Source organism: Protopterus annectens, chromosome 9.part0 (assembly GCF_019279795.1).
Source record: "Protopterus annectens isolate FY-2018-M chromosome 9.part0, PAN1.0, whole genome shotgun sequence".
NCBI classification, from domain to species: Eukaryota; Metazoa; Chordata; order Ceratodontiformes; family Protopteridae; genus Protopterus; species Protopterus annectens.
The window spans coordinates 1,947,245,928-1,947,258,945 of NC_056743.1; the positions used below are offsets into that span (position 1 = coordinate 1,947,245,928).

A 13,018-nucleotide genomic window follows, 5' to 3' on the forward strand; every position below is an offset into this window, starting at 1 on the left:
TTACCCTTCATATCTGTTTGGCATTTTTCTAATCTTTAGGTAATTTAACATATTTTCTTTGTATGTGAGCAAACTCCATCTGAAATAATTCTGGAAAAAAGGGGAAATTATGGGTAAGGGGAAGAGGCATACCTCTCAAGTGTACCTCACTATGAGGAATGTACCTCATTTCAGTTCTTAAAAAGTTAACATTCCTCGAAGTTCCTCATTGAAAGGGTCTGATACACATTCTGTTAGGAATTTTTTAACTGATATCCATGGTAAATAGAAATGATGTTAATTCCTTAAATGATCTTTTTTGTAAGTAAAACTGGCATATTTTAACCATCCTATGATCTTCCTAGATGAAGTTGTTAGTAAGCTGTTAGTATGTGTTCCTCATTTTGCCCATTTGTTCTACATTATGAGGGCCAGTGTTCCTCATTTTATTGATGAAAGGTTGAGAGCTCTAGATCCACAAGTTAAAAGGAACAGAGACCTGATCTGGAACCCAAAGTTGCAGCAGGGCACAGATTCAACTACACTGTTTTCCATATTGTAGTTGGTGACGTTTAGTATGTCATGTTTATCAAGAGGGTAGTGAGACCAACTATGTTATATGGATTGGAGACAGTGGCATTGACAAAAAGGCAGAAGTTAAGAGTTGGATGTGGCAGAGTTAAAGATGCTAAAATTTGCACTGGGTGTGACGAGGGTGGTCAGGATTAGGAATAAGTATATTAGAGGATCAGCCCAGGTTGGAAGGTTTGGAGACAAAGCCAGAGAGGCAAGATTATGTTGGTTTGGACATGTGCTGAGAAGGGATGCTGAGTATATTGGGAAAAAGATGCTAAGGATAAAGCTACCAGGTAAGAGGAAAAGAGGAAGGCCAAAGATAAGGTATATGGATGTGGTGAGAGAGGACATGCAGGTGGTTGGTGTGACAGAGCAAGATGCAGAGGACAGGAAGAAATGGAAACAGAAGATCCGCTGTGACGACCCCTAACGGGAACAGCCGAAAGAAGATAAGTATGTCAAGTTTATTCATAATAAAACTAGCAATTACAGGGAAACAGAGTAGTGGGCGGTTCTTGCTACTGCGCATCTGGCGGTGTAATGTTCTAATACAAAACCAGATTTAAAAAAGGCAACACAGCTCTATTGTTATATTAAGCATACAGCTTTCGTATTTTACACACACTGTTGAGTTCTATGGGTGAAGCAGTTAAATGTTCCTCATTTTGATAGACACTGTTTCACACTTTAGAAACGGAAGCAAGAGTAAAAGCTACATACACGTTGTCTGTATACTGCAAACACTTGTTACCCAATGTATCTTGCTTCTAACTAGGTACACATCCAAAATTTTTTTCAAAGTTATGACTTACATATTTTAATATAAATTATTATTATTTGTACGTACATTTATGTTCTTTTACTTCACTTGTAAGGCGTTAGATACTTGCAAGTTACCACTTAAACACTTAATGTCTTGTAGGCAGGCCTTATAACTGAAATCAATCTTCCTAGATTACCACGATACAAAAAAAATACAAATGCTGTAGCGGGCGCATTGACGTAGACCTTTTTTTTGTTTTACATGACCTGTTTACGCGTAATAGATTAAAACATGATGTAAGCTGCAGGAGTTTGGTTTGTAAACTACTCTATAATTTGATTACTGACATAATCAAACACAGCAAACTTTCTTAGCAGACCTCTCTGCCTTTAATTTTAAAGTTGCAGTCTGGGCATTGTAGTCCTGCGTTATGAAATACCAGTGAAGTTGAAGCAGACCCTGCCGCAATGCATGCTGGGAACGACGGTCCTTTTTAGTTAGTACTACTTGAAGGAAAACGGTAGAAGGCATTTACTAGGACTCTAGTTCCCTATAGGCATTGCGCTTTGTTTGCATGGCGCTACCGTCAGATTTGTAAACAGTTACGCCGGAGTAGCTATGGATCCCGGGGTGTTGGTGTCGCGACTCTTTTGCTCGGTTTTGTGTGCCGGGCTCTTGACGTTACTCTCGCCGCCCCTATGGGGAACTGCCTGTCGTCGCAGGGTACCGACGACTTGTCCCTGCTGAACGACTCAGACGGAGCAAGCCTTCCAGGGGAGCCGCCACCGCCCTATCAGGTTAGAACAGAGTTGCAAGTTGAGAACGGGGCTTTACAGTGGGCCTGGGAAACTCGGAGGGGGTCAGGCTGCCTACTGACATGATAAATGTATTGAGAGGGCTTAAAGGTCCGATGAAAACGTAAACTTTTTCCTTTACTTTGCAAGGGGTCGGGCTGTCACATTAGCTGTGGAAGTGATGGCTACAATGACTCATCATTTGATTATAAGACGGGATTGGAGTTCACGGTTTAAAGGATTATATTTCTTCCCATGTACAGTGACGGTGTTTAATGCAGGACTTGGCAGACATTCACTCCGTTACTATTCTTGAGTTGATAGTTGGATCCACAGCTGTGTGATGAATCTGTATGGTGTCATTAGCTGGGAGTGGGTTGCTGCATACCTGGACCATTTAGGACAGCCATTGTCGTGCAAAAGGCAGCATTATATAGCATGGTAATATTATTACGATGCATGTCTGAATAATGACAGTAAATGCCATCTGAGCACAGTGTCAGCGAGTGGTATGTTGGCTGGTTTGCACAGCTGCTGTATTGTCCCTTCTGTTTGTGGACATTTGCTCTATGTGAGGTATTCCATGCTGTCACAACACATGCATTTGAGATGCTGTGCGTCTGACTGAATAGCATTTGAGAACTTGCACATTTGGTTATTCATGTCTAATGATAGTTGTCATCGGTGAAGGGAGAAACAGTAAGGAGTGTTGTGTACTGAACTGCTCAATATCGGTGCTGTATGCTAATTACTGTGCGCTTGTTCATCAAGTTATGAATGAAATGCACCATGAGTGTGTGCATTTGGTTTGCTTTTTAACAAAGATTAAGGCTGCACGGTGATTGGAAAGCTGTATTTAAAGATACTTTGTGTTTCAACCTTTTGAAAAGCATGTCCTGCTCTAGATTGGGCAGTGAGTGGAGAAAAAAAAAGAAAAAAATGTTTTCATAATTTTGAGAAATTTCTAAGTAGCAAGTCAGTTTATCATACCAATTTTTGCCCCCCCACACACACACACACACACAGTGTGGGTTCATTTGGGAGGGTTATGTATTTTCCCATCTTCTTTGAGCTTTGTTTGACACACATAACATTTTATCATGTCAGCAGTGCAGGTGTGAAAAAAAGAGATTGGGGATTAAGTTGCAACCTGGTGAAATTTAATAGTAGGGACTTGACTGCTCATTCCAGTAATCTGAATAGAGCAGACTTAGATGATGCATTCATTTAAGTAAAATATTAAGTAGTTTTATATTTATTTATGATGTTTAATGTGTATGATCAGTATTTTTTTTTGCTTAAGCTCACTGGATTTTAGCTGCATTTTTCAAAGCTGTCACTTTCTTTATAGTACGTGTTCAAACTTTTTGAAGCTTACAGCTGGTATTGCAATTTTTTTAGTAGTGCTTGGTCAGCTTTTGGTTAGATGGAGCAAACCACACTCAACCTTTATAGAATATTTACAGTGCATATAATTGGAAATAAGTGAGGCTGGTAGACCTGCTGGAAAAATGATTGGAGAGGTATGTTGGAATGAAGAGGTGGTAAGGTGTGGAATTACAGTAGAATAGAAGTTGTTGGAAGGAGCAAGGTGTAGCGTGCGTAAGAAATTACAAAACTTGATCTTGAAATAATTTAACTGATAAATATTGAGCACAAAGAATAAGATACAGAGAAGACATCTGGAGGGTCAATGCAAAGTGCAAACTTTAGTGAGTCATTTTGGCACTATGGGAGACAGTGGTTTGAGACTTACATGAAACAGAATGGAAGTGTGGAACAAGTCTGTAAGCGTTGTGGTGGGTGCTACGTGAAGTACTAGAAAGTAGTGATTGCTTTGAAGCTGGAAGTGGAAGTAGGAAATCACTAGTGGGTGGCAATATTGTACAGCTCATCACTTTTTAAGAAAGCAAGATAATGCAAAGTGAGAAGTCGAGGAATTTCAATAATTTGGTATTGGGCTATAAGGTACTGTGCTGTTTTTTTTTTTTTTTTTGAGGTAAAGTCCTTCATTTAGGGAAATGAGTAACGGCACTGGCGTGGTTATTTGTAGATGTAGTGAAGTGCAGAGGTAAAGTAGCCAGTATATAGCACTTATAGGTTCTTGGGTAGCTATTAGACTAGCTGCCCTTGTTGAGGGTCCTTTTAAGCCCTAGCCAATTTCCCTTATTGTGCTTGGATTAACCTATTCCATTTGGTTAGAGATTGTCCTTACCCCCCTTATTGATAATTTTATGTAACCCCTAATAAGAATAACTGGGAACATATCATAGATAATTTGCAGGGATGCATGCTTGGAGTAAAGAATTTAGGAGCTGTCTCTGACCGTTATTAGTACTGGGAGGCAGTCCTGGGGTAAATGTTCTGTTTCCCATCCATAGATCCAAGTTGCGCTTGAATATGGATAGCGATGAACTTTGTTTTTATGTGGATTGGGAGTCTGTTTCAGAGGAGTGGCATCCCCTGCAAGATATACCTGTATCCCCAAACCGTTCTATTTATGTTGCAGAAGAAGTTTATACTTCTAGATGGAGTATTTCTGATGCCGCATGATTTGCTGATGTGCAGTAAATCCATCAGTATTAGGTCTCAGGATGCCTTGTATGCCAGACAAAGGTTGCTTCTTAGCAGTCGTAGAATACCAAGTATAGTGACCTGGGCTTTGAGTAGGTCCAGGTAAGACTTGTTGTTTTGGCCTTGTATTCCTGTTGCATGGGTCTCAAATACATGCAAAAGGGGGTGTTGTATTCAATTATTGGCTTTAAGAGGTAGGAGGTTGGCATAATGGTCAAGTTGCAACCTTACAGAAACAAGTGCAGGGCTTGATTCTCACATGGAGTAACTGATTAGGCTTAAAATGACCAATAAATGCAGTTAGCCTAGTATTAATCTATGAACATGTATTTCTATGAGGGCTGAGTAAAGGAGGGGAGTTGCATTCCTACAGCTAGACACAATCCTTTTGTTTATAAGCCGTGCAATATTGAAGGACTTTATTACAACACTGCACACTTATTGGTCAAAAGTTAGGTCACTGGCCACATAAGTTTCCCAAATCCTTAAAAAACTGGGTCAGCTCTCAGGGGCATATTGTTAATGTGGTCGTTCCTTGGGATAGATGACTTTGTAAACAATACAGCAGTGCATTTTTTAGCATTTAGTTTCAGTCCATAATTTTGGTACCATTTATTAATTTGAGGAAACCTTCCTGCGTGATGGCAAAGTCATTTGGGGATTCAGTGAGTGCTCCTAGCTTGGAGTCATCTGCAAACTCAGTCAGCCAAAGCACTTTGGTATTTGCTTTTACTTCTGAAAAGTAGATGTTAAACAGCAGAGGTCCCAGCACAGAACCCTGGCGGACTACACTGGTGATTTTGATTTTCTGCGTCCTATCTGTGAGTCATTTGACAGTCCCACAGGAGATATAGGGGCTTATTTAGCTTTTTTGCTGTGCCTGAATGGGGAATTGTTTGTTTATTTGTTCTTTTTTTTGTTTTTTTTTCTTTCTTAATTTTTTTATTGTTGGTTCATGATACTGTGGAATATCAGTATGGAGTGCTGTACTCACAAATGTGAAAGCACAAAAAACTGGAGTTTTTCAGTTTGATGAGAAGCAGTCTGAGAAATAATATGGAAGGTTGTAGGAATTGAGAAGAGTTGTGAGGTTTCATCAGTAAGGAAGGGAAAGAAGTTCTACATCAGGATAAGAAGAGAATGTGCAAAAGAGAATAGATTCTGGCTGAAGTTTTTAATGAGATTAGAAAAGTATAAAAAATGGTGAATTGATGGTGGAGGGGGACTGTTAAGGGAGCAGAAGAACTTGGGATGGTTACATTGGATTTTTAGTTACTGGAAAAAAGCAAATGATTGAGAGTGTTAGAGGTCAGGAAAAATTCTAAACTGTTTTCAGCTCCTGTTAAATGCTCTCTCTCAAACACAAGTCTCCTCAAATTCTTTATTATGATTCCAGTTTTGTCATTAAGGGTATTATAATTATCGACCATGGAATGAGTAAGGTCAGTCTCTAGCCAAATGGGATAGGTTAATTCGAGCACAAAAAAGGAAATTGGCTAGGCTTAAAGTGGCCCACAAGTGCAGCTAGTCTAGCACTAATCTAGGAACCTCTTGAGTAGTGGCAGATTGTGAGAAATGAAAACTGTTGATATGTGAGTAATTGGGTGGTATTATGTGTTTAGGTTTTAGCTGAATGTGAAAGTTGTGGAGCATTGATAAGTGAATGATTGGGAAGTGTTGTATGCGAGATTAAGTTTTATGTGAGTATGATTGGGAGGTGGTGTATATTTTAGCTGAATGCTGAACATTTTGTGTGATTGGCAGGTGTTCTATATTTGTTCTTGGCTTAAAGTGCAAGAAAGTACCTGCATTTTGATGTTAAGGCCATGTACTTTGTATATGCGTCCTATAACCAGCCCCACATTAAACTGAGATGTGTGATGGTAACAGTAAGCTAAACGATCAGGCAATTACTGCAGAGGATTCATATTCTGAGCTGTTAATGACTTGTCTCTTGGAGACAAAAGGACCGGGTGCAATTCCTTCCACTGTGTGCTGTCTAACAGTAAATAAGGCATATGACCTGGCAGTGCTCCTAAGCCACCCCTGAAGGACGCTTGTGTCCAGTGGGCGTACACAGTTAAGCATGTATATTAAAAAGGAAAATATTAAGCATACACTGTATAATTTTGTTAAAAAATTGCAGTCCTGGAAAGCGCAGTTTATTCTAGTTAGGGTGAATGTTTTATTATTCATAATGGCTGTTAAAATAGGCAAGTCAGGAAGTTCATACTTGTAATGCTAGCAATAGGTTGATGTAGTGTACCAAAGATATTCTGTCGTTGGCTAAAGCTGCAGGGGAGCAGGTAATGGGAAATCATACTGCCTGGGTTGTATTGTATGCTGTACTAAATGTGAATAGGGTGACTGGCATACATTTGATAGGTAGCATTCATATAGCTGATATTAATTGATATGTTTGCTTTAAATTTTGTTATATTTGTTTTCAGAGAACATTTAGTTTGCTTTCCACATGTGTTGATCCCCTCAGTAGACAGAATAGGATTTAACTAACCATAGTGAGTGCAGGTTCACAGGTAAATACTCTAGTATCAGTCTTGCAGAGTATTACAAGCCTAGCGAATAACCAGAAGTCAGAATTGAACTTGTTTCCTGACCCATTTTAACACCTCAAAATGACTCTAAGTGCTTTATTTGTAATTTTGGCCTGTTTTCCACAACATGGCTACCGATCTTGTACTCCCTCAACCCTTTCTCTTTCCCGTAATACGTTGTATGACTCAGGCCAGACATAAAGAAGTAACTTTGAATTCCCATGCCATTGACATAAAATGGGATTTGGGAGGGTCACTTATTTTCTTTACATTCTGTAAAAGGACTGCTTCTTTTCTGTCTCTAATCACCCTCATTTATGTTTGGCTCAGACCTTAGTTTATAGTATACTTAGAAGTTATCCATCTACAGTCAGAAAAGTAACTAAATTGCAGGTGTTTGTTCAGTGTTTTCTTTTGTAGTTCTAGGAATTGAGATCCCCCACCCCCACACTACTTGCAGAAGTGTTAAAACTGCCTCTGCACTGAGAGACCCTTGCAGAATCAATTCCAGTAGCTGTAAATTTTGCACCAAATTGGTACAGCAATATCTATACTTATGGGGACATGATAAAATTAAGTATTTAGGAGAATGGTTTACAAATGATTCCAGTGTGGCAGCTAAGGATATGTGGGAAGAAACCAAACAAAAGGAAATACAAAAACTGAGAAAATGGAAGCTCTGTTTATATGGATATCGATAATAAGATGCAAGCAGTTAAAATGTTTTTAGTGCTTTTTTAGCCCGGATAAATGGGGAGGCTTGTGTCAGGAAGGGCATCCGGCATAAAACTTCGCCAAAACATTTCATGCAGTCACCAAGAAAAATTTTATACCGGATCGGTCGAGGCCCGGGTTAACAATGACCGCCACCAGTACTGTTAGCCTACAGGGTGCTGGTGGAAATTGGGCTACTGCTGACCGAAGGAGGAGAAGAGGCGGAAGACATGGCCGAAGGCAGGAGGAGAGGAGAAAGGCTAGGACTGTGGTAGTGAGGGTCGGAACTTTGAATGTTGGCAGTATGACTGGTATAGGGAGAGAGCTAGCTGATCTGATGGACAGAAGGGAGGTTGGTATATTGTGTGTGCAAGAGACCAGATGGAAGGGGAGTAAGGCTAGGTGTATCGGAGGTGGGTTCAAATTGTTTTATCATGGTGTGGATGGGAGGAGAAATGGTGTAGGAGTTATTCTGAAGGAACAATATGCTGAGAGCGTTTTGGAGGTGAAAAGTGTGTCGGATAGAGTGATGTTTATGAAGCTTGAAATTGATGGTGTAATGATGAATGTTGTTAGTGCATATGCTCCACAAGTTGGGTGTGCGATGGATGAGAGAGAGAGAAATTTTGGAGTGAGTTGGATGAAGTGGTGATGAGTGTACCCAAGGGTGAGAGAATAGTGATTAGATTGGAGTGGACTTCAATGGGCATGTTGGTGAAATGAACAGAGGAGATGAGGAAGTGATGGGTAGGTATGGTGTTAAGGAGAGGAATGCAGAAGGTCAGATGATTGTGGATTTTGCGAAAAGGATGGACATGGCTGTGGTTAATACGTATTTTAAGAAGAGGGAGGAGCATAGGGTGACGTACAAGAGTGGAGGAAGATGCACACAGGTGGATTAGGATTATATCCTATGTAGGAGGGCCAGTCTGAAGGAGATTGGAGACTGTAAAGTGGTGACTGGGGAAAGTGTAGTTAAGCAGCATAGAATGGTGGTCTGCAGGATGATGTTGGTGATCAAGAAGTGGAGTAGGAGTGTGAAAGCAGTGCCAAGGATTAAATGGTGGAAGTTAAAAAAGGGGGATTGTGAGGTGGAGTTCAGGGAAGAGTTAAGACCGGCACTGGGAGGCAGTGAAGAGTTACCGAATAGCTGCGTAACTACAGCAGAGCTAGTAAAGGGAGACTGCTAGGAATGTGCTTGGTGTGACATCTGGACAGAGGAAGGAGGACAAGGAGACACGGTGGTGGAATGAGGAAGTACAGGAGAGTATACAGAGGAAGAGGCTGGGGAAGAAGTGGGATTGTCAAAGAGATGAAGAAAGTAGACATGAGTATAGGGAGATGAGGCGCATGGCAAAGAGAGAAGTGGCGAAGGATAAGGCATAATAGAGAGTTGTATGAGAGATTGGACACTAAAGAGGGAGAAAAGGACCTGTACCAATTGGCTAGACAGAGGGACAGAGCTGGGAAAGATGTGCAGCAGGTAAGTGTGATAAAGGACAGTGAGAAACGTACTCCCAAGTGAAGAGAGTGTGTTGAGTAGATGAGAGTACTTTGAAGGGCTGATGAATGAAGAGAATGAGAGAGAGCGAGAGAAGGTTGGATGATGTGGGGATAGTGAATCAAGAAGTGAAGCAGATTAGCAAGGAGGAAGTAAGGACGGCTATGAAGAGGATGAAGAATGGAAAGGCTGTTGGTCCAGATGACATACCAGTGGAAGCATGGAGGTGCTTAGGAGAAATGGCAGTGGAATTTTTAACCAGATTGTTTAATGAAATTTTGGAAAGTCAGAGGATGCCTGAGGAGTGGAGAAAGTGTTTTGGTACCTATCTTTAAGAATAAGGGTGATGTGCAGAGCTGCAGTAACTACAGAGGGATAAAATTGATCAGTCACAGCTTGAAGTTATGGGAAAGAGTAGTGGAAGCTAGGTTAAGAAGGGAGATGATGATTAGTGATCAGCAGTATGGTTTCATGCCAGGAAAGAGCACTGCAGATGCAATATTTGCTCTGAGAGTGTTGTTTGAGAAATACAGAGAAGGTCAGAAGGAGTTGCATTGTGTCTTTGTGGACTTACAGAAAGCATATGACAGGGTGCCTAGAGAGGAGTTGTGGTATTGTATGAGGAAGTCGGGAGTGGCAGACGTATGTAAGAGTGGTACAGGATATGTAAAAGGGTAGTGTGACATTGGTGAGGACTGCGGTGGGAGTGACAGATACATTTAAGGTGGAGGTGGGATTACATCAAGGATCAGCTCTGAGCCCTTTCTTATTTGCAATGGTGATGGACAGGTTGACAGATGAGATTAGACAGGAGGCCCCGTCGACTATGATGTTTGCAGATGACATTGTGATATGTAGTGAGAGTAGGGGCCAGGTTGAGGAAACCTTGGAGAGGTGGAGATATGCTTTAGAGAGGAGAGGAATGAAGGTCAGCAGGGCTAAAACAGAATATATGTGTTTAAATGAGAGGGAGGGTAGAGGAATGGTGAGGATGCAGGGAGTAGAGTTGGTAAAGGTGGATGAGTTTAAGTACTTGGGATCAACAGTTCAGAGTAATGGTGAGTGTGGAAGAGAGGTGAAGAAGAGAGTACAGGCAGGGTGGAATGGGTGGAGAAGAGTGTCAGGAGTGATTTGTGACAGACTGGTACCAATAAGAGTGAAAGGGAAGTCTACAAGAGGGTAGTGAGACCAGCTATGTTATATGGGTTGGAGACGGTAGCATTGTCGAAAAGGCAGGAGTCAGAGCTGGATGTGGCAGAGTTAAAGATGTTAAGATTTGCACTGGGTGTGACTAGGATGGACAGGATTAGGAATCAGTATATTAGAGAGTCAGCTCAGGTTGGACAGTTTGGAGACTAAGCAAGAGAGGCGAGATTGCATTGGTTTGGACATGTGCTGAGGAGGGATGCTGGGTATATTGGGAAAAGGATGCTAAGGATGGGGCTGCCAGGTAAGAGGAAAAGAGGAAGGCCTAAGATGAGGTTTATGGATGTGGTGAGAGAGGACATGCAGGCGGTTGGTGTGAAAGAGCATGATGCAGAGGACAGGAAGAAATGGAAACAGATGATCCGCTGTGGTGACCACTAATGGGAACAGCCGAAAGAAGATGATGATGAGTCTTGTACACAGATCAGACATATTTTTTTGTCAGTGAGAAGATTTGGATAGCAATTAATAAAGAACTGAAGGATTTTATCTAGGAGGGGAAAATGGCAAGAGTCAAATGGGATAAGTTTATTCTTCCAGTAGTTCAGGACTGCTTGGGATTACCTGATTTGAATGGTATTTCAGAGCAACAACGTTAACACTCCTATATATAGCATAAGCAGAAAACTATAATTCAAAGTGGAAAGAGATGATGCTGAAATGGGGGAGCTCAAGAAACAAGGAGAAACTGGGATTTTGGATGCAAATCTTTAAGGGGAATGATAATAATTGCACATAATGTTATATTCATAAAGTAGCAGAAAGTATTGTAAGAACTAATTTAACGCGGTAATAGAGAAAGGAGATTCTGCCAGTAGGGATGACTGCAATTAGGGGTAGAGAAAATAGGCAAGAGGGGGGCTGTAATTTATTGGAAAAAACTGGCAAAGGAGCCAAGGTATTGGGAGCAAATAACTAGAGAGAGAGAGGCATTAAACTGGAAGATGGCAAGAATGTGCTTGGACTGCAGTTTAGAGAGTGCCTGTACTCTGATATCAGTCCGTGATAAGGAATGCAAAGAGAAAATAGGGGGTTCCTGAATGAAAGACCAGCAGTCGTAGACTTTTTAGTAGAGTCTAGAACAGAAGTTGCCGTTAAGAAAGGGATAACTTAGGGCATTTAAAATTTTGCATGATGGCTATAAGAATCAGTTAGAGAAGGTTAGTAAGGATTGGGAAGAGAGGGTGGATAAGCAATTCACAAAGCAACAATGAGGGGATATATGTACGTCTCCCAAGTGTGCAACAAAGTCTGAAGATTTAGGGTCTTTGCTTGGAAGTGTTTACATAGGTATTTTTAAATCCCAACTATTCTCCAAAGAAGTTTTCCTCATGTAGACCACAAATGTTGGAGGTGTGACGGGGAAGGAAGAGAGGTAACTGGAAACACATTTTCAGGGAGTGTAATGAGCTGGCAGACATTTAAAGATTCCTTGCAGACTGATCTGTTGGAGGTGCAAGGTGAACAAGTTGGTGTGACTAAGGAAATGTGTTTTATTTATTTATTTTTTAGCAGGATCAGAATTGCCTAGATTTAGTAAGGCTTTGCTGAGTCTAATTATGGTGGCTGCCAAAAAGCACTTTTGCAAAGAAATGGAAATCCGTCTAAATGAATTACTAGAAGTAGTGAATATGGTAAGATTATATTGTTTTATCTTTAGAAAAGGGTAGGACTAAACTACATAGGAAAAAAATGGGAAGTGTGGGAACAATACATGCAGATGAGGAATTAGGTTTAAAAGAAGGCAAGATTTGAATGAACTATGTAATGTTTGACTGACAGTGACTGGATAAATTATAAGTGATGTATAGTGTTTGCCACTAAAATTATGCCAGTATAGTTTTTCATTTTGTGTAAATGTATGCACTGTATGTGTCATAAGTGATAATTTAATAAAGATTTTTCTTGTTTAATAATGAATAAAAGATCCATCAACAACAGTCATATTGTCTTGCATTCTGTTTCCTCTGGATCATAATCTTTCTATTAATGTTGTCAGATGTCTGCTTCCCCTCCACAAAACCACATGCGTCCATATCAGTCAATTTTGGCAACACCTTTGATATTCTTTTAGCCAGTATAAACCTAAACACTTTAGAATTATGGTTTTAAAATTGAAATGTGTGTATGTGAAGCTGGGACTGATGGGTCTTTACCCTCTTTAGATAATACAGCCACCACAGCTTTCTTCTAAGATGCTGGTGGTACTTCTCCTTTAAAATACTGTTAAACAAAATCTTACAGATCTTTATCACTTTCTTCCCTCCTAACTTCCAACATTCCACAAGTATACTGTCTGTTGCTGGAGACTTCCCTGCAGATTGATTACACATCTTTTCCTGTCTTAACTATTAGA

General features: G+C 40.5%; 1 protein-coding gene across 1 annotated transcript in view; it reads left to right on the plus strand.

Moving 5' to 3' along the window:
* The first annotated feature begins 1,834 nt into the window (after positions 1–1,834).
* LOC122812342 (RING finger protein 11-like) overlaps positions 1,835–13,018 on the plus strand; it is a 312,055-nt gene continuing 300,871 nt past the window's right edge. Inside the window, exon 1 of the mRNA XM_044084756.1 lies at positions 1,835–2,115. Coding sequence (XP_043940691.1) covers positions 2,017–2,115 — 99 coding nt within the window. The 5' untranslated portion in view covers positions 1,835–2,016. The remainder of the gene's footprint in view (positions 2,116–13,018) is intronic.